The 22,933-nt window shown below is 40.1% G+C and overlaps 1 protein-coding gene across 1 annotated transcript; it reads left to right on the plus strand.

Moving 5' to 3' along the window:
• The first annotated feature begins 332 nt into the window (after positions 1 to 332).
• LOC110877773 lies at positions 333 to 18,447 on the plus strand. Its single transcript, XM_022125975.2, has 5 exons — positions 333 to 715; positions 2,333 to 2,505; positions 2,800 to 2,843; positions 17,531 to 17,731; positions 18,071 to 18,447. The coding sequence occupies exons 1-5, from the start codon at positions 607 to 609 to the stop codon at positions 18,240 to 18,242; spliced, it is 699 nt and encodes a 232-aa protein (XP_021981667.1). The 5' UTR covers positions 333 to 606; the 3' UTR covers positions 18,243 to 18,447.
• The last annotated feature ends 4,486 nt before the right edge of the window (positions 18,448 to 22,933 follow it).

The raw sequence follows: 22,933 nt of genomic DNA on the forward strand, positions 1-22,933 counted from the left end.
CAAAGTTGATTTGTTTTGAGTCTATATATGTAAGTATTTTGCAATAAATGAAGTGTTTTCAATTGTACTTTGGAGCTTGTATCCAAAATTGGTTTTATATTTATTATCCATATCCTTCACGGCCGTTAACTACGATCTTTTTAGGTAATTAAATGACAATTTGTTCAGACCTGTATGTCATTTAGTTAAAGGAATATAGTAGTTAGTGAAGAGAACAGCTAGTGATTAAAATATAATATAATATATATTAAATACTAAGAGTTCATTAGCAGATCTCAATGTGCCTTTTTACTGTAAATTCTGGGCATGAAAGCTTCACTCCAAGTTTAAAGAAGATGGTTGCAAAGCTTCGGATTTTCTCCGGAAAATTGTATTGGCGATTGCTTATACTTTTCAGTCAAGGGACATTTCGGTCATTTAGACGAAAAATGAAATTAATTTTTCTTTTCAGTTATTGGACATGTATCAAGTCTCCTGTGTCAAGCTGCTCATTAATCAACCCTACTATTCATGTCTGGTTAAAAAACCACCTTGAACAAATCAGTTTTTGATCATCGGAGCTCGAAACCAGGCGATTTTTGGCGATCCAGATCAATAATTAGATACATGGGGTCGCAGGGAGTAAAGTTTTTTTGTTCGACTTGCAAGATTGGTGTCGAGGGTTGCGTGGAAAGTGGTTATGCACTGCTCTTGTGCGGGCATCGCATCAGACTTGGTGAGTTGTTTATGTTTCACTTCTGAAGATATGTTTTTGTCTGGAATATCAATTAATTTGTGTACTTAGCTTTTCACTAAACCCTTGTGACAGAGATCAATAAATTCGAGGTAAGGTTTGCCGAATCACACCATCTCAGCCCCTACTAATAACTATGTTATGAGTGAGATTATAGTTGTATGTATGCATGTATATATGTATGTAGGTATATTTATTTCTTTGTATTGAAGATGTGAGTTCATTTCATGTTTGAGGTTAACATATGATATTGATGGTGATCATAAGCTGAAGGTGGGTAAAACGTACGTTAAACTATCCTTTCTGAGTGATTAATGCTTAGGACTGAAGTAGACAATTAAATTAATGGAAATGTCTTTGATTGGCTGGGAAGGAGGGAGAACAATAGAACAGTGAGGTGGCTTGGATGATTTGCTATTAAGAATATTAAAATAAAATTTGCTATTAAATTAATGGACAATGTCTTTGTTTATTGCTGTGTTTTTATTTTGGTACAGAGCTTTGTTTGGCTGTATACAGATATAACCATATAACATATTTAAAGCTGATTAATTTATAGATATTTTATTATCTTATTCCTTGGTGTTTTAAGGATTAACAGAATAGAAAATGTTACCTAAAAGCAAGTTATATGTATGATGAAACACTGGTTAACACCAAAGGTTAACTAGCTGGGTCGTCTCTTATGTGGGTTCAATCTCCTTTTCCACTCGCCTAAGACTGAGATCCTGCAAAACGGCAAACCGTTAGCTCGTGAAGAGGGGAATATGGGGGTTTCCCTCTTAACCAGGCTCCGACGTGAGAATAAGTACTGTTCTGAGGAGAAAATAGTGTGTGTTGTAGGTGAAAAGTAAGGAGAACAGAACAGAATGGATAACCTGAATGATGAAGGATCTTATTTATAGCCGAAGGGTGAAGGAGGGAGGAGCGACCTTTGCAGCTGCTATTGGGCGCCAGCTGTCCGACCAAGGGTAATATCCTCTTGGTCTCCTCTGCTGTGGTCAGGATAGTGATCCATGTGGAGCGCCATCGTTTGTCTATGCTAGAGAAATTGTACCGCAGCTGTCGGTCTGCCCCAGATTTCGTTGCAGGTCTACATGGCGCCCGATTAATGGTAACACGTGTTGTCCTTTCTGTCAGGAGGAGCATCTTCGGTGCCACTTTGGCGTCTTACAGAAGCTTCTAGAAGCTTCTGGGAGAAGCTTCTGGGTTTGCTTGCTGATGTAGGCGCCATGTTAGGATGAAGAAAGTGGTATGGTCCCTGCCATGTGTGCATGGAATTGGGACCATACCTCTTCAATGTAGTTTTTGAAAGCTAAACGCCTCAAGCCTTGGCTTCAAGTAGACGAAAATGTTACCTAAAAGCAATTTATGTGTAGTTTTTGAAACCTAAACGCCTCAAGCCTTGGCTTCAAGTAGACAAAAAAATAATTTTGAGATGAATACACGTGTAGATATATATAAATAATTGCAAACTACTTACACAAAGTTCTTTACTAACAGTTCTTATTATTGTCAAACATAGATTTTGAGAGTATGAAATGTAAAAAACCTTCTGTTATGTAAATGTAATATGTGTTTATACTGTGTTTGGTACAGATAGCTTTATGATATCTGCATTTATAGTTAAGGGAGAGGTGGAATGTGGTAACTGTAGAAAAGCTGAGGAGGGTCAATGGCTTATTCTAGACCGTCTCTGGCCATCTCCAGAGTACGGGGTTGACAACTCGGACATTCTTGGATATGCTTCTGATCTGACTCCTCCAGGATCAGTAAGATTTGTTAATCTTTAATCCTTAATGCCTTAAATCTCACTAGTTACGGTTATTACATTGGAACTCCCTGCAGAATCTCTATATTTTGATGTAACCCTTTGTTTGAAGGGTTATTGTGTACACTTTTGTAATAAGTGTAGTGTTCTTATTGCTGAGAACTTATGAAAATTGAGTATACCAGATACGGAACCGACTTTAATACCTGTAAAATGAACCCTCATATAAACTTTTGCAATTCTTAGATCATTTGCAAATTACAACTAATGTAGTTTCCCTAATTTCTTTTTGCAGGCGCCATTCCCAGGATATAGTGTGCATGCTGATGCTGTTTCTAAGTAAGCATGATTTTATCTTCTGTTTTTTTATATGTGTTCATTCTGCAATTTCTTTTTGTTGCGTAAACTATGACGCCAAGGTAAGAGACACACCTCTTTCAGTTGGTAGTCACAAATCAAGCGGCCATAACTACCTTAGCTTAACTGAACTTATGTTATTTAAAAATGTGACACAATTACTTAATAATTAAAGAATAATAATACAAAGTATAATTTAATTATTCTAACATATCCCCTTTAACTAGACTTTAGATTTTAGTTTATGTACAACTTTCATTGTCTTCAACATCCGTATCCTATCCATGGCCTTCTTTTCTGGCTTGGCTTTCAACCTTCACATCTTCTTCATAATTCTGATAAAACACCAATTCTTTGTTCCTTGAGACCCCCTGATACCATTCCATGATGTCCAAGTACTTCATAGAGAAGCATCAAGCTTGTTGATTCTTTCCAATCATATCCCATATCCCTAGAAATTTCAGCTCAAATCACTTAAAAACCAGTTTATATCCTCCTCTTTGCACCGAATAGTATATGTTGAGAAAACGAACTTGACCTTTTTCATAGATCAAGGACAGGAGATCCTAGTTACATTTATAATACTTTCTTGATTACATCATGATATCTGGCTATATCATCCATTCGTGAAGATCATCAAATAAATTGATGCAAGCATCGAGGAAATCAGTGGGTAAATAACATGTACAGAAGCTACCATTTTTCTTGCTCTCTAGTGCTCATACTTCTCTTTCAACTTTCTTTGAAGCTGGGTCTCCGACTTATGCAGAGAACTTGATCTTCATGTCTTTGTGACTGTTGATGCAGATTTTGTGTCCGATGCTTGTCGAATAGATTAGTTATTATTTTACGCTGAAATTGTAATAGTTAGTGAAACGGTCTATCGAACGTGTATAGACCCGCTCGTTTGAAGTGGTCAAACGAGAGGGTTATTCGGTTGACCGTGTGTTGTTGCAAGACAAGTTATGGTTGTTAATGTTGGTGTCGAAGGATAAGGCATCGAAGGATTGATGATATCCTTCGATGAGCTCGAAAGATACCCATCGAAGGATAAAGATGGACCTCGAAGGATATGTGATCCTTCGAGGTATGTATGTGTCTTTCGAAAGCTGGATGGTCGACAGATGATCTGTCGACCAGTCAGCTTGATCCTTCGACTGTGCAGCCTGTGTTTGGTATAAATACCAACACCTTGTCTTGTAAAACACAAGAGTGAGAGCACAAGTGTGTGCTAGAGAGTGATAGGAGGTTTGAGTCCTCACCGGGAGAAATCACCACTTGATTTCTCCCTGGATGTATACTTCTTTGGTATTAGTTCGGTTTCCATGTAATCGGGCCGACTTGTAATGCTTACTACCGGATTAATACAAAAGTTGTTTGTTTATCATCTCTTTATCTCTTCCATCTATGAACATTATCATGAAAATCACGGATTGGATCCCGAAACAGGGACCTACAATTGGTATCAGAGCCATAGTGCCCGATTTAGTAAAACTAACCGTTTACTAAGTCACATGTGCTCTAGATCTGTGATTTTTGTGGGTTTTTGTTCAAGATGTAAAAATGGTGAAAATGAGAAAAACTCAGATCTGAACCCGAATATTCAGATCTGTGATAAAACGAGTGTTGGGTTTTATGTTTTTCTCCTAAAAGTTCAAGTTTTCTTCATCAAAAATTGTGTACAAAGTGTTTCATCGCATCTGCAAATTTTCCCAGGTTCCTGTGTTCTTGGTGTTCTTCACATCTTCATGTGTTGAAAGATGTGAAGAACTTCGAAAGGTCTGCCATTCATTCGAAGGGTCAACCCAACTATCTTCGAAGGATCATTCTTGTTTCGAAGGGTCAAATCTTTAAAAGATCAGTTCTGACAGCAGCTGATGTGTGTCAGATCCAGACCTGACATGTGCTAGAAAAGTCAACTTCACAACCTTCGAAAGATAATTCTTTTCTCGAAGGATTATCCCAACAACCTCGAAAGATCAAATCTGTTCGAAAGACAGAAACTGATCTGTGGATCATCTTTCGAGATCGAAAGATCTGTGCTCGAAACCCCCAACAACTTCGAAGGATATCAACAATCTCGAAAGATGCAAACAGTTTCGGAAGATCAAATGAGCTTTCGAAAGGTCAGATCCTCATGTTCAAACAACAAACTTTATTGGTCACATGGGCGGTGATGATCTTACTTTAGGGTTGTTGACTTTCGAAGTGAGAGAGAGAGAACGGCTGCTGCTACTGTTGTTAATTAAATAAAAAAAAAAAACAAAATTAAACCTAAATGATAAGTTAGCGGCAGTATTTGTCTTATCTCGGATCGATGAGGTTGTTTTTATGGGACTTGGGATTGATGGATAATTAATGCTCACATGGGTTATTTCTTGGGTCCATTAAAATGTCGGCTGTGATGTTTTCTTTGATGGTAGTTGACTTTTAATGAGAAAGAATCATGGCTGCTGCTACTTGTTGATTAACAAAATTAATAAAATAAAAAAAAGGGGGGTCAGACATGTCATGATGGTTGTCGGCTGATCTTGGAGTTAGGGGTGTTGACCATTGGGGCTTTGAATACCCACAACAAACCAACGAATTTCATTTGATAATTTGGTGGTGCATTGGGCCTTGAGTTGGACAGTTAGCATACAACAAACAACTAAGCCTTGAAGCACATGGCGGTGCACATCAACCAACCATCAAATGTTATTGGCCTTTTGGGGCGGTGCCTTGGGCAGCAAACCCAAACAATAAACAACAAAATTTATTGGTGAAATGGGCGGTGAAAAGGTTGTTTATGTGACGACTGATGAGTGGGCCATGAAAGTTCAAGAAACAATGTTGGGCTCTACATTTCACGTACTGGGCCACACAAAATGATGTGAAAATTTATTTCTATGAACTTGTTGGTGTGGGCTTCTATAATTAGAATGTATTATTTGGGCCAAAGATCTTACCTGGTTTGCAAAGTGAGATCGGGTATTTGCGGAGTTGATCTGAATCGCGCTCCTAATATCAAGGTCAAAATTTGTATGGGTTTTGGGAGCGCGCGGAATGATTCGGAACGATGAAAACAGAAGATGATGAAAGCTTGATGTTTGAAAATTGTGGGGTAGTCACGGTTACCGATGCAATGTCAAAAATGGTAACGCGACTATTATGGGCCAAAAACAACACGATATGTTCGCTTCCGCGCATCAAAATTTATGATTGTTACCGGTTATTCGGAAATGTTCGAAAGGATTTTGTTTATTGTCATATTCTCGCATTTGAAGACGTACGTATGAACCTGGAACGTCTATACCGGTCCTAACGAGTTCACAAAGACTTTGGTCTTTGGGGGGATACAAGTCAGATCCTACGGGGTACCAGGGGACGTTCTTATTCAACTAGTTTATGCAAAGAAGAAAGTCATGTTCGTGAATTTTCGGAACCGAGAACATTCAATAAAGATTGATGACAGTTTCGCTCAGTGGAGGGAATTGGTGAACATTGGACGACAGTTTCTTTGAAGTGGAAAGAATCTGTTAAGGTTTAGAGATCTTACCAAAGAAATGGGGGGATAAAAATTTTCAAATGTTGAATTTCTTCGGTAAATTTCTAAACGCAATCACAGGTGGTAGAGTTTGTGATTTTCTGGTGAGACAAGGGGGTTCTGCGTGGAATGTTTTGCACAGACACATATTTGAGGATTTTAATTAATTCTCCAGCCAGCGTGAAGGGTTTTGCACGGAAACATACAGGTATCTAAAGTCGACAGTTGTTTCAAAGCGCTGTTTACTGAAGACCTGGGGAATCTTTATGGAAGTTGATAATTCAAGGCTGAAGACCTGCAGGATTCGGTTTTGGGTTTGATGTTTCTTTGGGATTTTACAGGGATCTGGGGGTAACTCAATTCGTTGAGTTTGCAAACGATGTACTTGGTCAAGCTGACTTCCTGGGTACTGATGCTGAAGATCCGTAGTGCATTACGTGGTCGACTTCACAAAGGCGAGACAATGAGATCTGGATGTAGTTCAACTAAGCGTGCCGTTTGGTTGAGCTTGCAAGGGATACACTTGGTCTAGCTGACTTTCCTGAGTGTTGATGCTGAAGATTAAAGTGCATTACTTGGTCGATTCCACAAAGACGGTTTACAGAAGACAGTTCACCAGAAATCTCTATCAATGTAGTATGCTTGAAGATCAAGACTTGATGCAGTTGTTAAAGAATGGAACCCTTATCAAATGCCGGTTGGAGTATTGGAAGATCAGCGGAAGATCGGTCAATTGAGCCTTTGAGGAAATTGCACAACACTCAACTCGGATGCGCGCACTCTGAGGGGGAAATCTTATACAATGAGCGTCAAGATGCTACTTACCTGGATCATTGGTCAAGGGGGAATTTGTTTTCGCAGAGAAGATGATTACTTGACTGAAGATCGATGATTGCAGTTGCATTTTCAGCATTCGACAGCAACGGACAAGGGGGAATTTGTTGATGCAGATTTTGTGTCCGATGCTTGTCGAATAGATTAGTTATTATTTTACGCTGAAATTGTAATAGTTAGTGAAACGGTCTATCGAACGTGTATAGACCCGCTCGTTTGAAGTGGTCAAACGAGAGGGTTATTCGGTTGACCGTGTGTTGTTGCAAGACAAGTTATGGTTGTTAATGTTGGTGTCGAAGGATAAGGCATCGAAGGATTGATGATATCCTTCGATGAGCTCGAAAGATACCCATCGAAGGATAAAGATGGACCTCGAAGGATATGTGATCCTTCGAGGTATGTATGTGTCTTTCGAAAGCTGGATGGTCGACAGATGATCTGTCGACCAGTCAGCTTGATCCTTCGACTGTGCAGCCTGTGTTTGGTATAAATACCAACACCTTGTCTTGTAAAACACAAGAGTGAGAGCACAAGTGTGTGCTAGAGAGTGATAGGAGGTTTGAGTCCTCACCGGGAGAAATCACCACTTGATTTCTCCCTGGATGTATACTTCTTTGGTATTAGTTCGGTTTCCATGTAATCGGGCCGACTTGTAATGCTTACTACCGGATTAATACAAAAGTTGTTTGTTTATCATCTCTTTATCTCTTCCATCTATGAACATTATCATGAAAATCACGGATTGGATCCCGAAACAGGGACCTACAGTGACCCATGGGAATTTCTTGATCCGGTGCATGATCATCAGTTCCTTCCTTTTCTGAAATGGTTAAGTTGTTGGTTTCAGAAAGCTGTTTCTTATATGGTGCGAATTTGTATTTTCTAGTTAGTGGTGAGTACTTATTTGTTAAGTACTGAGGGTTTCATTGTAAGGTCTATGATGTCCGAACGTATGATTGTATATAAGCTTTGTGATGTATGCAATCATTAGACATTCGATAAAACAGTGAAATTTTGGAGAAAAGTTCTTGTGTAAACAGACCCTAGCTTTGCATTCGTTATTCAATCTGTGTGATTGTTGATTGTGAATACTTTGTGTATTCACGATTCTCTCATATTCTACACCTTATGTACGAGCTCTACGTTGCGGTACAAGGCACGCAGTGGTTTGCGCACATCGCGTGTGTGTTTGATGGGTCCGGTTCGTGTGTTCGTTGAAGGAAGACGACCGTACAAGTGATCCTTACTATTACCCTTATAGTGCTCCACATGCAATGTTAGTTTCTACATTTATTTTACACTTTGGGTGATTTTCAACTCTTTTTGACACATAGATGTAGGGTGTCAGGTGTGAAACGGTAATGAAGAATTGATCACGTTGATTATGAGAATACCCGTGAAAATCTTCCCCAAACCCTCGAATTCGTCCGAAAGGGCAGAGAATTCGAAACGATAGGATGTTTTATTGCAATACTGATAAGTGACCATACAGATTACATGATAAGAAATTAAACAAGAACAAAAATTCGAAACGGCCAAAAAAAGATGATGGGCCAAACACAAACCCAAAAAAATGCATAGTACATGAAGAAAAACATACAAGTTTTGGACATTTTCGTGTATCTGGCTTGGTAGCTCGATCGTGAGCCTCCACTGCTTGATCTTCCACACTTGGGCCTGCATCACACATTTTAGTTTAATGGTTTATTTTTTACCTCAGAGACTTAACCCAAATTATGTTAAGTTGTTAATAGAAATATTGTTTCTTGATTCCTGAATGTGAATATACATCGATTTATATAAAGTAATGCCTAACTAATTTACCTCCTATCTACAAGGAAAGTCTCCTTGATTATCACAAATAATAAGGAAACATATTAACAATAATAACTGTGATTGCACAATATCGGCTAGTCCTTTTTGACTAGCATAATCTTCGGCTGAAACTCCCCCTAGCTGGACCGTGGGTGTAGACAGATGGTCAAGCTAGACCTGAAATTTTCGAACAACTGTCTGGAGAGTCCTTTAGTGAAGATATCGGCATATTGATAGGAGGCTGGCACATGAAGAACACGAACTTGTCCCAAACGAACTCTTTCGCGAACGAAGTGTATGTCAAGCTCAACGTGTTTGGTTCTTTGATGTTGAACCGGATTGTCCGACAAATAAACTGCTGAGATATTATCACAATATACCACGGTAGCTCGTGTTATAGGAATGTGTAGTTCTAACAATAGATTACGAAGCCAACTGGCTTCGGCGACGGCATTTGCGACACCTCTGTACTCGGCCTCGGCGCTTGAGCGAGAAACCGTGTGCTGTCGTTTAGAAGACCAAGAAATGAGGTTATTGCCAAGGAAGACACAAAAACCCGAGGTAGATCGTCTGGAATCTGGACAGCCGGCCCAGTCGGCATCCGAGTAGGCGATCAGGGAAGATGGGGCGGATGGAGTAAGTTGTAACCCGTAGTCAATGGTACCTTTAATGTAACGGAGGATACGCTTTAGAAAATTAAAATGCGAATCCCGAGGAGCATGCATGAAGAGACATACGTGTTGCACTGCATATGAGATGTCGGGTCGTGTGAATGTAAGATATTGGAGAGCTCCAGCAAGACTACGATAAATCCGACAAAAGAGTACCATCTTCGGCACATAACTTGGAGTTTGTATCGACCGGTGTGTTGCACAGTTTGCAGTCAGTCATGTTGACACGATGCAAAATGTCACGAGCATATTGAGATTGAGATAAAAAGAGACCGTTTCGGTCACGGCATACAGAGATGCCCAGAAATTGGTGTAATGCTCCTAAGTCAGACATTGCAAACTCTCGTGAGAGTTGGTTGATATGTTCTGCAGCAGTGTACCTGAGGAAGCTGTTAGAATAATATTATCAACATAAAGTAATAGGTAGGCGGTGTGACCGCCTTGTCGATACACAAATAGAGAACTATTACAAACACTGCCTCGAAAGCCGCGTGATGTGATAAAGTTGGAAAATCTTTGAAACCATGCCCGAGGTGCTTGCTTTAAGCCATACAATGATTTACGTAATCGACAAACATGATTGGGTTTGGTTGAATCTGTGAAACCCGGTGGTTGAAACATGTAAACAGTCTCCTCCAAGTTGCCATGTAAGAATGCATTTTTGACGTCAAGTTGATGTATTGGCCAGTTGTGATGAAGAGCGATAGCTAGAACTGAGTGTATGGTAGCTGGCTTGACAACTGGGCTAAATGTATCTTGACAATCAATGCCAACGGTCTGCGATTTTCCATTAACAACATGCCGGGCTTTGTACCTGTCTAGACTGCCATCCTGTTTAAATTTATGTCGAAATAGCCACATACACCGAATAATAGGGTGGTCAGCAGGTCGAGGAACCAATTCCCAAGTATCGTTATCAATTAATGCCTTATATTCGGTTAGCATAGCTTGTTGCCAATGTGGGTCGGTCAAGGCTTTGAGGTGGGAGGTTGGTATTGTGGTTGGTTTGGTGAGTAGGATGTTTGGTTGGGTGGGTAGTAGGAATAGCGACCACGTCCACGACCCCTAAAGGAGGTGCGTCCGCGGCCCCTTCCCCGGTATTGGTTTGGTGTACGGTTGTCGTAGGTTTGAGCCGGATGGTATGGTTGTGGTGGAGGAGGGTTCGGTTGAGGATTGGTGTTGGAGGGTTGGTTTGGTGAGGATTGGTTCTGTGCAGCGGGGGTAATAGAGAGGGCGGATTGGATGGACTGTCTAGCGGCTTGACGACGCTGCTCGCGTTCAATCATATCGCGAGCATCATCCCATGATTTTTCGGCTTGTGTAATGAAAGAAGCAACAGTATCAAACTCTTGAGGCAGACCAGTGACTATTTGAAGTACGTGGCCAGATTCGCTTACCGGGTGATCGACATCATTTAGTTGATCCGCGAGATCCTTCATACGCTGAAAATAGTCGGCAAGGGAGGAGCAGGAGGCCATGGTTGTAGTAGTAAACGCGTGCTCAAGAGTGGCTGCTCTTGCGCGTTTGTTATTCAGAAAAACAGTGTGTAGCCTATCCCATGCTTGTTGAGAGGTACCGACATTGTCAATAACCCGCTTGACGTAGGAGTCCGATAACGTGCCATATATCCATTGAAGGACAATGGCGTCGACTTTCGACCATGACTCGTAAGTCGGGTCTGTTTTGGCAGGGGGTTCGGACCCGTCGATGTGTGACAATACATCATAGGCAATGGCATGTAAATGAAAAAAGTTTGACCCAATCGGAATAGGTGACCTTGTCACCGTCGAGCATTCGGACTTTGTTGAGTATATTTGTGACGGTGTAAACTGGATGAAGGGATTTGGGTTGGGAATCGGCAGAATTGGGTCATGCATCAGTGGCTTCAGGTTGCTCGTGGTCAGACATGGTGTTTCGAAAAACACTGAAGAAAAAAAAATAATTTTGTGGTGGTGGAGGTATTTAGGAATATGGCTGTGATACCATGTTAATAGAAATATTGTTTCTTGATTCCTGAATGTGAATATACATCGATTTATATAGAGTAATGCCTAACTAATTTACCTCCTATCTACAAGGAAAGTCTCCTTGATTATCACAAATAATAAGGAAAGATATTAACAATAATAACTGTGATTGCACAATATCGGCTAGTCCTTTTTTACTAGCATAATCTTCGGCTGAAATAAGTGACATGCGTATTGTTAAGTGATAATCTTTTCGTGGTTGTTGTACTTTTCCTGCCAGAGATCTCAGCCACGTTAGCTGGCAAGTGATTGATTACCCTGATATTCCTGCACATGCAACGTTAGTCTTTATCTTAATTTGAATAATTAATGTGTGGTTCAAAACATTAATCAACAGTAATCTAGTTATTTATATGATAAGTATGCATTAAATATAAACTTTTTGTAGCTTTTGACCCGTATTAATGTGTGGTTCAAAACATTAATCAATAGTAATCTAGTTATTTATATGATAAGTATGCATTAAATACAGTGGCGGATCTAGAAGATCCGTATAGCGGTAACGTTTCAATAAATAAAAAAGGGTAACGAAGTCAAAAAAACGTCAAATTTTTCTAAAATTTACACTACTGTCGGAGCGTCACCGGAACGTCAAGGGGCAACGGAGGTTACCCCTTCTATCACTCTAGGTCCGCCCCTGATTAAATATAAACTTTTTGTAGCTTTTGACCCGTATGAACACTTTTATTTTTAACTTTTGGTAACCTTTTTTTTATAGTGACATAACAGAACCAAATAATATCTACATGGTTTTTTGCAATCATTCTAGTGGAGGTCTCAACACTCTTAGCTGATGACCATAGTAATCTGTGGGTCAAAAACCAAGTAGATATATTATTGCACATATAAACTAGTTTGTTATATGTAACACATGCATTAAAATTACACTTTCTGTGGTTTTCGACTGTTTTTAATAGCATATTTAGGCATAGATTGTGCTCGTAATTAATTGTAATTATTATGTAATTATTCTCTCCATAATTAGGTGATGGGTTTGTATTATAAATATTGACAGAAATGAACGAATGGGGATATCCCTGATATTACTGGTTCTTACATGGTATCAACCCTAATCTGGTCCTCTCCCTTTTAACCACCGCCAGACCTTCTTGTGCCGCCGCCCTCTCTATTTTTCGCTCCCCCCTTTCTATCGATTTCCTATCTCCTCCTTCCCCTATGGATACCAAACTCCATCCCCGCCATGACTGTCTCCAACATCAAAAACTTCATCCCTATCACACTCGAGATCGAAACCGACTACTACACCACATGGGCTGAACTGTTCATTGTCGTACTTGGATCACCTTGAAAATCCAACCGCCGGCGCTACTGCTTCCACAGCCGACGGAAAAACAGCCGCCCTTGCCACCGATACCTCCTAGTCGCGCATTGATGCGATTGTTCGCCAGTAGATCTATGGGACTACTTCCACGGATCTCTTGCACACCATTGTTTCACCCGGACAGACCGCCAACGAAGCTTGGACTGTTGTGGAGAATCAATTCAAGGATAATAAAGACTCACGAGCCATTTATCTCCAACAGGAGTTTGCAAATGCTCGGTTGCAAAACTACTTGAACATGGTTGCTTATAGTAGGGAGGTCAAAATTCTCTCTGGCCAACTTTCAAGTGTTGGTTGCCCTGTTGATAACCAACGACTGGTTCTACAACTTCTTGTCGGTATCTCTAATCAATATGACAGCATCTCAACGATTCTTCAAAACCGAGACCCACTCCCTGATTTCGTGAGGCTCAGTCCAGATTAACCATGGAAGAAAAGAAACGGACTTATCAAGACATCGCCGCTGCCAAGGCTAGTCCTACAACCCTTATTGCCACCACCAACAACTCTACCGACTCCTCCAATCAGCATCGCTCCTCCAACAACAACAGTAGCAGCCGCGACACGTCTCGTGGCCGTGACAGAACCAACGGAGGCTGTGCTGGCCGGTCGTACTCCTCACAGCAAACAGCCCAGAGTCCCTTCAATGCTTGGACTCAGTTCCCTTAGGCACCTCAATTTAATGCTTCTCAGTTCCCCCTGGCAGCCATCGATAGCTCAACCACCGTGTCCATACCCTTCCGCACCCCGGAACAAACTTTCTATGGATCTTGAATTCTTGGACCGCACCCGTCTCAGGCCTACACTGCCGGCTACACGCCCACGGATATTGCTTAGGCTCTCTACACTCTGTCTCTCAATCATCCTGACAACTCAATAATGGACTTGGGTGCTACAGGTCACATGGGCAATGAGAACGGTAATGGTACGGCTTCTTCGTCTATTTTTAATACTTGGACTAAAAACAGTATTGTCGGCAATGGCATGACCATACCGGTCCTCGGACAAGCTAACCTCACCTTACCCCCTCCCTTCCCTCCTCTAAAACTAAACAATTACCTTTATGCTCCAAATTTAATAAAAATCTTATTTTTGTCCAACCACTCACAACCGACAATCTTATTTCCATTGAATTTGACCCTTTCGGTTTTGTTATGAAGGACCTCAAGACCCTGGCACCTATCCTACGATGCAATAAAACGGGTGATATGTACCCGATCACTGCTCCATTACCCAGCAAATTCAACACCTCGCCTACTTTTGTTGCCATCACTCAAGAGCAATGGCATCAACGTCTTGAGCACCCTAGCATTAATTTATTAAAGTTTTAAAAAACTAGTTCTTGTATTGATTTTGGCAAACCTAATAATGTTACTTGTCAACCTTGCGTGCTTTGGAAAACTAGTAAACTTCCATTTCGTGATTCTATTAATCGTACTTTATTACCCTTTGGTATCATTCACGTTGATTTATGGACCTCATTAGTGATTTATGGACCTCATTGGTTCTTAGTATCGGGGGCCATAGATATTACATCCTTTTTCTTGAAAATTACACTAATCTTTTGTGGACTTCTCCTCTTGGCAATAAATCCAAAGTGTATTCTCAATTTCTGGTTTTCTCCAACCTAATAAACACCCAATTTGAAAGAAAAATCAAACAATTTCAATGTGACAATAACCATGAATATGCTAATAACAGCTTTCACAATTTTTGCAAACAAAACAACATGGTCTTTCGTTTCTCTTGTCCTCACACCTCTTCCCAAAACGGAAAAGCCGAACGCAAAATTCGCACCATTAATAATATGATTCCTACCCTCCTTTCTCAAGCATCTTTACCCACTAGCTTCTAGAATCACGCCTTAGACATCGCTACAAACCTTCTAAATATTATTCCTAGTAAGAATCACAACTTCCTATCACCAACCACCATTCTCTATAATTGCAACACCGAATACGCTCACTTACGCGTCTTTGGCTGCTTATGCTACCCCCTTATTCCTTCCACCACCATCCACAAACTTGCAAATCGCTCCAAACCATGTGTCTTTCTAGGATACCTGTGGAATCATCGCGGATACAAATGTCTTGACCTCACAACTCACAAACTTTTTGTTTCCCGCCATGTCCACTTTAAGGAATCAACTTTTCCTTATAGTATTTGTCTCCGAACCTCACCATAATCTTATAACTTTCTAAACACTCCTCTTCACCCTATATTTTGGAACCACATAAACAACCCACACCACCCTCCAATCCACCCCACCCTTCTCCGTCTACCTTACATTCCACATCAGCCCAATCCTCTATACTATCGGACCACTCTCCACATTCCACTTACACATCTGTATCCAACCACAACCCAATGTCTCCACCTCACCTTTCTTCACCAACCCATACCAGTCCCACCTCATCCGCCCAAACTCCTACCCAATCCACCTCGGCTCAAATCCAACGCCCACCACCCATTCTAACCTATACCCGCTGGCCCACTACCTCTACCACCTCTAATCTCCAAACCCAACCCACTTCTTCACCTGCTACTAGACCTTAGAGTTCAGCTAACATCCCCTCTACTCCACCACCCCCTCCCCTCACCACCCGAACCATGCGGACTCCATCCATGGACGGAATTACCAAACCCAAACATTTCCTAAACTTACACCTCTACCATTGCCCCAATACCTAAAAACCCTTAACCTGCCCTATCCACACCCCCGAATGGTATAATGCCATGAATGCCTAATTTAGTGCACTTATTAAAAACAAGACCTGGGAACTCGTAACTAGGACTTTTGATATGAATATAATTCGTAGCATGTGGCTTTTCAAACATAAATGTAAATCAGATGGCAGTCTAGAGAGATACAAAGCTCGGTTGGTATGTGATGGTAGAAAACAACAGGTTGGCATTGATTATAGTGAGACGTTTAGTTTGGTTATCAAACCAGCGACTATCCGCACAGTTCTCTCCCTTGCTCTCTCTCAGTCATTGTCTATTCACTAGTTAGAGGTGACAAATGCTTTTCTTCATGGTACTCTCGATGAAACCGTGTACATGTAAAAGCCTATGGGCTTTCGGCATCGGGATTATCCGGACCATGTTTGTCGATTAAAGAAATCTCTCTATGGCCTAAAACAAGCTCCACGCACCTGGTACGAACGTTTCACTGATTTTGTTCTTCAACGCGGTTTCTCACAAAGCAAGTCAGACAATTCTTTATTTATTTACAGTCATGGACCCGATGTTGCTTACCTTTTAATCTGTGTTGATGACATTATTCTCACCACATCCTCCGACACCTTACGCCAACGGCTCATGTCGACTCTTGCAGGCGAATTCGCTATGAAGGACCTCGGTCCTCTGACCTACTTTCTCGGGATCGCTGTATCCCGCACTGACAATCATATGTTCTTATCTCAGTAGGCGTATGCTCAGGATATCATTCACCGAGCCGGCATAGATTCTTGTAAACCGGTCGCGACCCCAATAGATACTCAATCCAAACTGAGAAGCTCCTCGAGTTCTCCATTTTATGACCCAACCACATACCGAATTTTAGCTGAGTCTCTTCAATATCTAACGTTCACATCACCTATTTGGTTCAACAAATTTGTATGCACATGCACTCCCCAACAGTGGACCACTGGAATGCTCTTGAACGCATTATCAAGTATTTACAAGGCACGTCTAGATTTGGTTTACACATCGGCCCTGCTTCAAGTATCTCTTTGTGTGCTTATACTGATGCTGATTAGGCAAGATGCCCTCACACACGTCGTTTCACTTCAGGTTACTTTGTATATTTGGGTGATAACTTGATTTCATGGTCTTCTAAACGTCAGACTACCGTATCCCGCTCCAGTGCTGAAGCAGAATACCGGGGTGGCCAATGTTGTTGCCGAGATTTGCTGGCTACGCAACCTTCTCCTAGAGTTACATTGTCCTCTCTCCCATGCCACCCTGGTCGATTGTGATAATTTGAGTGCTATTTATCTATCCAGTAACCCTGTTCAACACCGGCGCACGAAACACATTGAGCTGGACATTCTCTTCGTTCGAGAACAAGTCCAACGTGGCCACATTCGAGTTCTCCATGTCCCCACTCGTCACCAGATCGCTGATATCTTCACGAAAGGGCTTCCCAGAGTTTTATTTGATGATTTCTGCTCCAGTCTATGCATATGACCTCCTCCCGCTTCGACTGCGGGTGTAATAGCATATATTTAGGTATCGATTGTGCTCGTAATTAATTGTAATTATTCTCTGCATAATTAGGAGATGGGTTTGTATTATAAATATTGACAGAAATGAATGAAAGGGGGCATCCCTGATATTACCAGTTCTTAGAGTTTTGACACATTTTATTTTAAGCTACTTGTTTTACTTAAGATAACATAACCCAATTAATGTTTAGTGATATATGTATTGATTTATTTAGTTTTTTCTAGCTGTTACAGTTCTTTTCCCAATGGTTTCGACTCATTTGACTCGCTAATGGAGCATCCTTACCCCGATAGTGTTGCTCGTGCAGCATTGCGTGCAGAAGCTGTTGAATCCTATATTCTGGAGGCGAGAAATCAAAAGCATGTGGGTTCATTTTCTGAACAGCCACAGGATGGATCTGCTGGACAGAGCCAAACTTTTGACCCGTATTGACACTTTTATTTTAACTTTTGGTAACCTTTTTTCTAGTGACATAACAGAACCAAATAATATCTACTTGGTTTTTGCAATCATTCTACTGGAGGTCTCAACACTCTTAGCTGATGACCACAGGAATCTGTGGGTCAAAAACCAAGTAGATATATTATTTCACATATAAACTAGTTTTTTATATGTAACACATGCATTAAAAATACACTTTGGGTGGTTTTCGACTTGTTTTGTCATATTTTATTTTAAGCTATTTGTTTTACTTAAGATCTAACATAACCCAATTAATCTTAAGTGATATATGTATTGATTTATTTTTTTTCTGGCTGTTACAGTTCTTTTCCCAATGGTTTCGGCTCTCTTGACTCGCTAATGGAGCATCCTTACCCTGATAGTGTTGCTCGTGCAGCAATGCGTGCACAGGCTCTTGAATCCTATATTCTGCAGGCGAGAAATCAAAGGCATGTGGGTTCATTTTCTGAACAGCCACAGGATGGGTCTGCTTGAAAGAGCCATGGTTTAGTCAGGAATCCATCTGGACCTACTCATAGTAAAAAATGGTCATAATAATAGGATGATTTTGATTAACAACTATGCAACTTGAACAACTTTTTTATCGAATTGCATATGTAAGTTGGTATGTGGACAAGTGACGGTGTAATCAACTGTGGACTTGAAATCTAAGAGGGAAATGTGTCTGTGTTTACCAAAATGATAGTCAATTACGAGTCAACATCAGTTTTAAGCACAGATTGAAAATTACGAGTCTTGGCTTGTATTAATATGAGCTCCAGACTGATTTGATGTCGTGTCGAGCTGGGTTGGGTCGCTCGTTGAACAGACCTAGTGCAATGTGGTTGATTATTTTTATTTTTATTAAATTAGTAAAAAAGTTAAGGTTATCCTATGCTTGTTAATAGATATTTACATACATTGAAATCCTACATCTCCGTAAGTGTTCGTCGTTGTTAAAATAGTTTAAATATGGGACAATTACATATATCCCCTTCTTTCAAAAAATTACACAGTATGATCACCGTCTGTTTACCCTCCACAAAATGAATTTGCGCCCTGCACCCAAATCTTTTGTTTGACAAACCCTTTTCGATAATTTGACCTAATACTGGAGTATGACCAGAAATCATTTCAAGAAAAATATCTTGGTCAAGATAATGGGTATGAGGATGAAGATGAGATTTTGTGCCCTGTATGTCAAAGCGCATATGGGATCCATTAAATCCAATTGTGTTATATGTGATTATTGTGATATGTATTGTTGCATACCACTTGTTAAGTTCTAGAGAGGAGGGGGGGGGGGGGGGGGATACTCTATTCTGTAGTTTATTTTTAGTAAAATACTCAGAATGGGAAAATTTGATATTTTAACTTTAAGGAATGGAATATATGTAATTTACATTTTAGGTTGGGTTAATATGTAATTAACAAAGTTTGCAGGGTATATATATAATTGTCCCTAAATATTAACAAAAAGAAATTAAGGTTAGACTATAGTTTCACTCTACTATTTTAGGAAAGAATTCTATGCCCTAAGATTCACATTATGGTGCAACTTTTTTTGAACAGCTAACTTCTTTAATCCCTGTCGTCTGTGGAACTTGAACCCAAGACCTCCCTCTTTCCAACCTTGGTGTTTGAAAGGCTTTGCCTTTACCAATGTACCGCCACCCCATTATGGTGTAACCAGTGACCAATTTTTTGTAATGCATATACTTCTCAACAAAAATGGATCATTTTCATGCCATGTATATTATATATACTTTAATCTACACCAGGTATATTATATACTTTAATCTATAGGTTGAGAGTCCAATTCAAACGTCTCATTTTTTTTATATGTGTTTATTAATTCATCTTGTGAAGTTTGGGAAATGTGGGCACACAAAGGAAGATAGAAAACCAAAGGATAAATTTTATGTCACCCCGTGTAAAATCAGAATTGGTGTGATCAGAACGGTATCTTTATTGCACAGCGTAAGTATCTACTTGGTTTTTGCAATCATTCTAGTGGAGGTCTCAACACTCTTAGCTGATGACCACAGTAATCTGTGGGTCAAAAACCAAGTAGATATATTATTTCACATATAAACTACTGTTTTATATGTAACACATACATTAAAAATACACTTTGGGTGGTTTTAACTTTTGGTAACCTCCACTAGAATGATTGCAAAAACCAAGTAGATACTTACGCTGTGCAATAAAGATACCGTTAGAAAATGAAAGTTGCAACACATGGTTGCACTTATAAGGAATTTCTTGCCTGTAAACCAGTTGAAATTGCAGGCAATGAAGGGGCGACTGCTGCACTGCGTTGGTTAGAGAAAACTGAAGTAGTAATTAAAATAAGTAAATGCGCCGAAGAAGACAAGGTTATGTATGCATCCTACCTCTTCAAGTAAGAGGCATCGGAATGGTGGAACACAGTGTTGCAAGCCAAAGGAAGTGGCATGGCTTATGCCATGAGTTGGGAAGAGTTTAAGCGTCTAGTGGAAAGGAAATTCTGCCTCAAATATAAAAAGGAACAAATGGCGAATAAGTTCCTGAACCACCGAATGGTGGATGTTGATTGTCGAGGGTATACTTCGAAATTCTTTGAATATGCCAGAATTGTACCAACTCTGGCCTCGCCAGAACCGGTACTTATTTCTCGCTACATTTGGGGTTTAATTAGCGAGATTCGGGATATCGTCAAAGCTGCGAGACCCCACACAATTGACGATGCAGTGGAATTAGCCAACACCTTGACTGACGGGCTGGTGCGTACGCGAGAAGAAAACAGAAAGAAGGAATTGGCTCAAAAGATTACCCAAGGATTCCGAGGGGGTAATACTAGTAGCAACTTCAAGAAAAGTGGAACTAGGCAACCCTCCACTGTTCCATTTTGCAGTACCTGTAAAAGAAAGCACTTTGGAAAATGTAAGGGGTACTGTAACTTCTGCAAAATTCCGGGGCACCAAGAAGAAGATTGTAGAAGAAAGAAATCAACAATTTGCTTGAATTGTGGAGAAGCTGGACATTTTAGACCAAACCGCCCTAAACTGGTCAAACCAGCTGACAACAAGGCCAACCTGCTGAAGGAACTAATAAGAAGAACCCAAGAGCCTTTCAGCTGACAACCCAAGAAGCAGATCTGATTCCGGATGTAATAGCGGGTACGTTCCTAGTTCACAACGTCTATGCGAAAGTATTATTTGACACTGGTGCAAACCAAAGTTTTATAAATACTTCGTTCTGCCAAGCTCTTAATCTACTTTTAACCAAACTTAGGCAGACTTATACAGTAGAAACGGCAGACGGAAATTCTGTTAACATAGATACGGTTTTGCAAAAAGGAAATATAAAACTTTCAGGTCATGAATTTTCTGCAAACCTGTTACCTATGAATTTAGATGGATTCGATCTCGTATTAGGAATGGATTGGTTAGTAGCCAACTATGTTCGAATCCTCTGTGATAAGAATTCCATAGAAATTCATACATCATCAGGAGAAATAATCATGGTTACAGGAGATAAGCCACGTAAGCCAATGAAGTTCATTTCCGTAATGAAAGTTGCTAGTTATGAACGAAAGCAAGGAATAGTGTATATGCTTTCGGTAATCATTAGCACTAAGGGTAAGGAACTTAAGGAAATTCCTGTAGTATCAGAATACCCGGATGTATTTCCAGAAGAGCTACCAGGATTACCTCCGGATAGGGAGGTAGAGTTTAGAATTCACCTAATTCATGGAACTACTCCCATAACCAAGGCACCCTACCGATTAGCACCCACTGAGATGTTAGAACTGAAAAAGCAGTTAGATGAGTTGCTAAGTAAAGGATTCATACAACCTAGTTCGTCCCCTTGGGGAGCTCCGGTGTTGTTTGTAAAGAAGAAAGATGGTTCGATGCGAATGTGTATTGATTATAGGGAATTGAACAAGGTTACAATTAAGAATCGATACCCATTACCTAGGATTGATGATCTTTTTTATCAACTTCAGGGAGCTAGATATTTTTCTAAGATAGACTTAAGATCCGGATACCATCAGCTCAAGGTACAAGAAGAAGACATACCTAAAACCGCTTTCAAAACTAGGTATGGTCACTACGAGTTTACAGTTATGACATTTGGACTAACAAATGCTCCTACAGCATTTATGGATATGATGAATAGGATCTATAAACCGTATTTGGATAAATTCCGAATTGTCTTCATCGACGATATACTTATTTATTTCAAAAGTCAGGACGAGCATTGTGAACATCTACATGCACTCTTAACCTTGTTAAGAAAGGAGAAGCTTTACGCCAAATTCTCGAAGTGTGATTTTGGCTGCAGGAAGTGCAATTTTTAGGACATATGGTGAATCACGAAGGTATTCACATAGATCCCTCCAAAATAGAAGCAATCACCCAGTGGAAGGTCCCGCAATCAGCTATGGAAGTTAGAAGTTTTCTAGGGTTAGCTGGATACTATAGACGATTCATTAAGGATTTTTCTAAGATAGTTGTGCCATTAACTAAGTTAACCTGTAAAACAATTAAGTTTGAATGGGGACCTAAGCAAGAAGAGGTCTTTAAGATTTTAAAACAAAAATTAACAAACGCCCTGATTCTTGCCTTACCAGAAGGGACAGAAGATTTTGAAGTTTACTGTGATGCTTCTAAGCTAGGATTCAGATGTGTGCTAATGCAACGCAAAAAGGTAATTGCGTATGCCTCAAGGCAATTGAAAAAGCACGAGGAAAATTATACGACACATGACTTAGAGTTACGGTCAATAATTTTTGCCCTTAAGATTTGGAGACACTATCTGTATGCAAGTAAGTTTACCGTTAATACAGATCATAAAATTTTAAAGTACATATTTGGGCAAAAAGAATTGAACATGAGGCAAAGGAGATGGATGGAAATTCTAAGTGACTACGACTGTGGTATTCAATATCACGAAGGAAAAGCAAATGTAGTCGCAGATGCCCTAAGTCGTAAGTATCATGAAAAGCAAAAGCGAGTTCGGGCTCTTAGATTAAATCTACAGTTAAATTTAATGGAACAACTGAAGAATGTTCAAGCAACAACAATTGAGGATGATGCTGAAGGAATGAAAGGAAGAATAAAGGAATTGGAGCAACGAACGGATGGAATTTGGAGATTCCACAAGAAAAGGATTTAGGTACCTAAGCATGGAAATTTAAG

Source organism: Helianthus annuus, chromosome 9 (assembly GCF_002127325.2).
Source record: "Helianthus annuus cultivar XRQ/B chromosome 9, HanXRQr2.0-SUNRISE, whole genome shotgun sequence".
Lineage (NCBI taxonomy): Eukaryota > Viridiplantae > Streptophyta > Magnoliopsida > Asterales > Asteraceae > Helianthus > Helianthus annuus.

What these genes read in the sequence shown, in the direction of transcription:
- LOC110877773 (XM_022125975.2), top strand. Translation starts at nt 607, where the DNA reads ATGGGGTCGCAGGGAGTAAAGTTTTTTTGTTCGACTTGCAAGATTGGT. An exon ending in ATCTGACTCCTCCAGGATCA is followed by an intron (nt 2,506 to 2,799) that starts GTAAGATTTGTT and finishes TTCTTTTTGCAG; the next exon opens with GCGCCATTCCCAGGATATAG. An exon ending in CATGCTGATGCTGTTTCTAA is followed by an intron (nt 2,844 to 17,530) that starts GTAAGCATGATT and finishes AGTTTTTTCTAG; the next exon opens with CTGTTACAGTTCTTTTCCCA.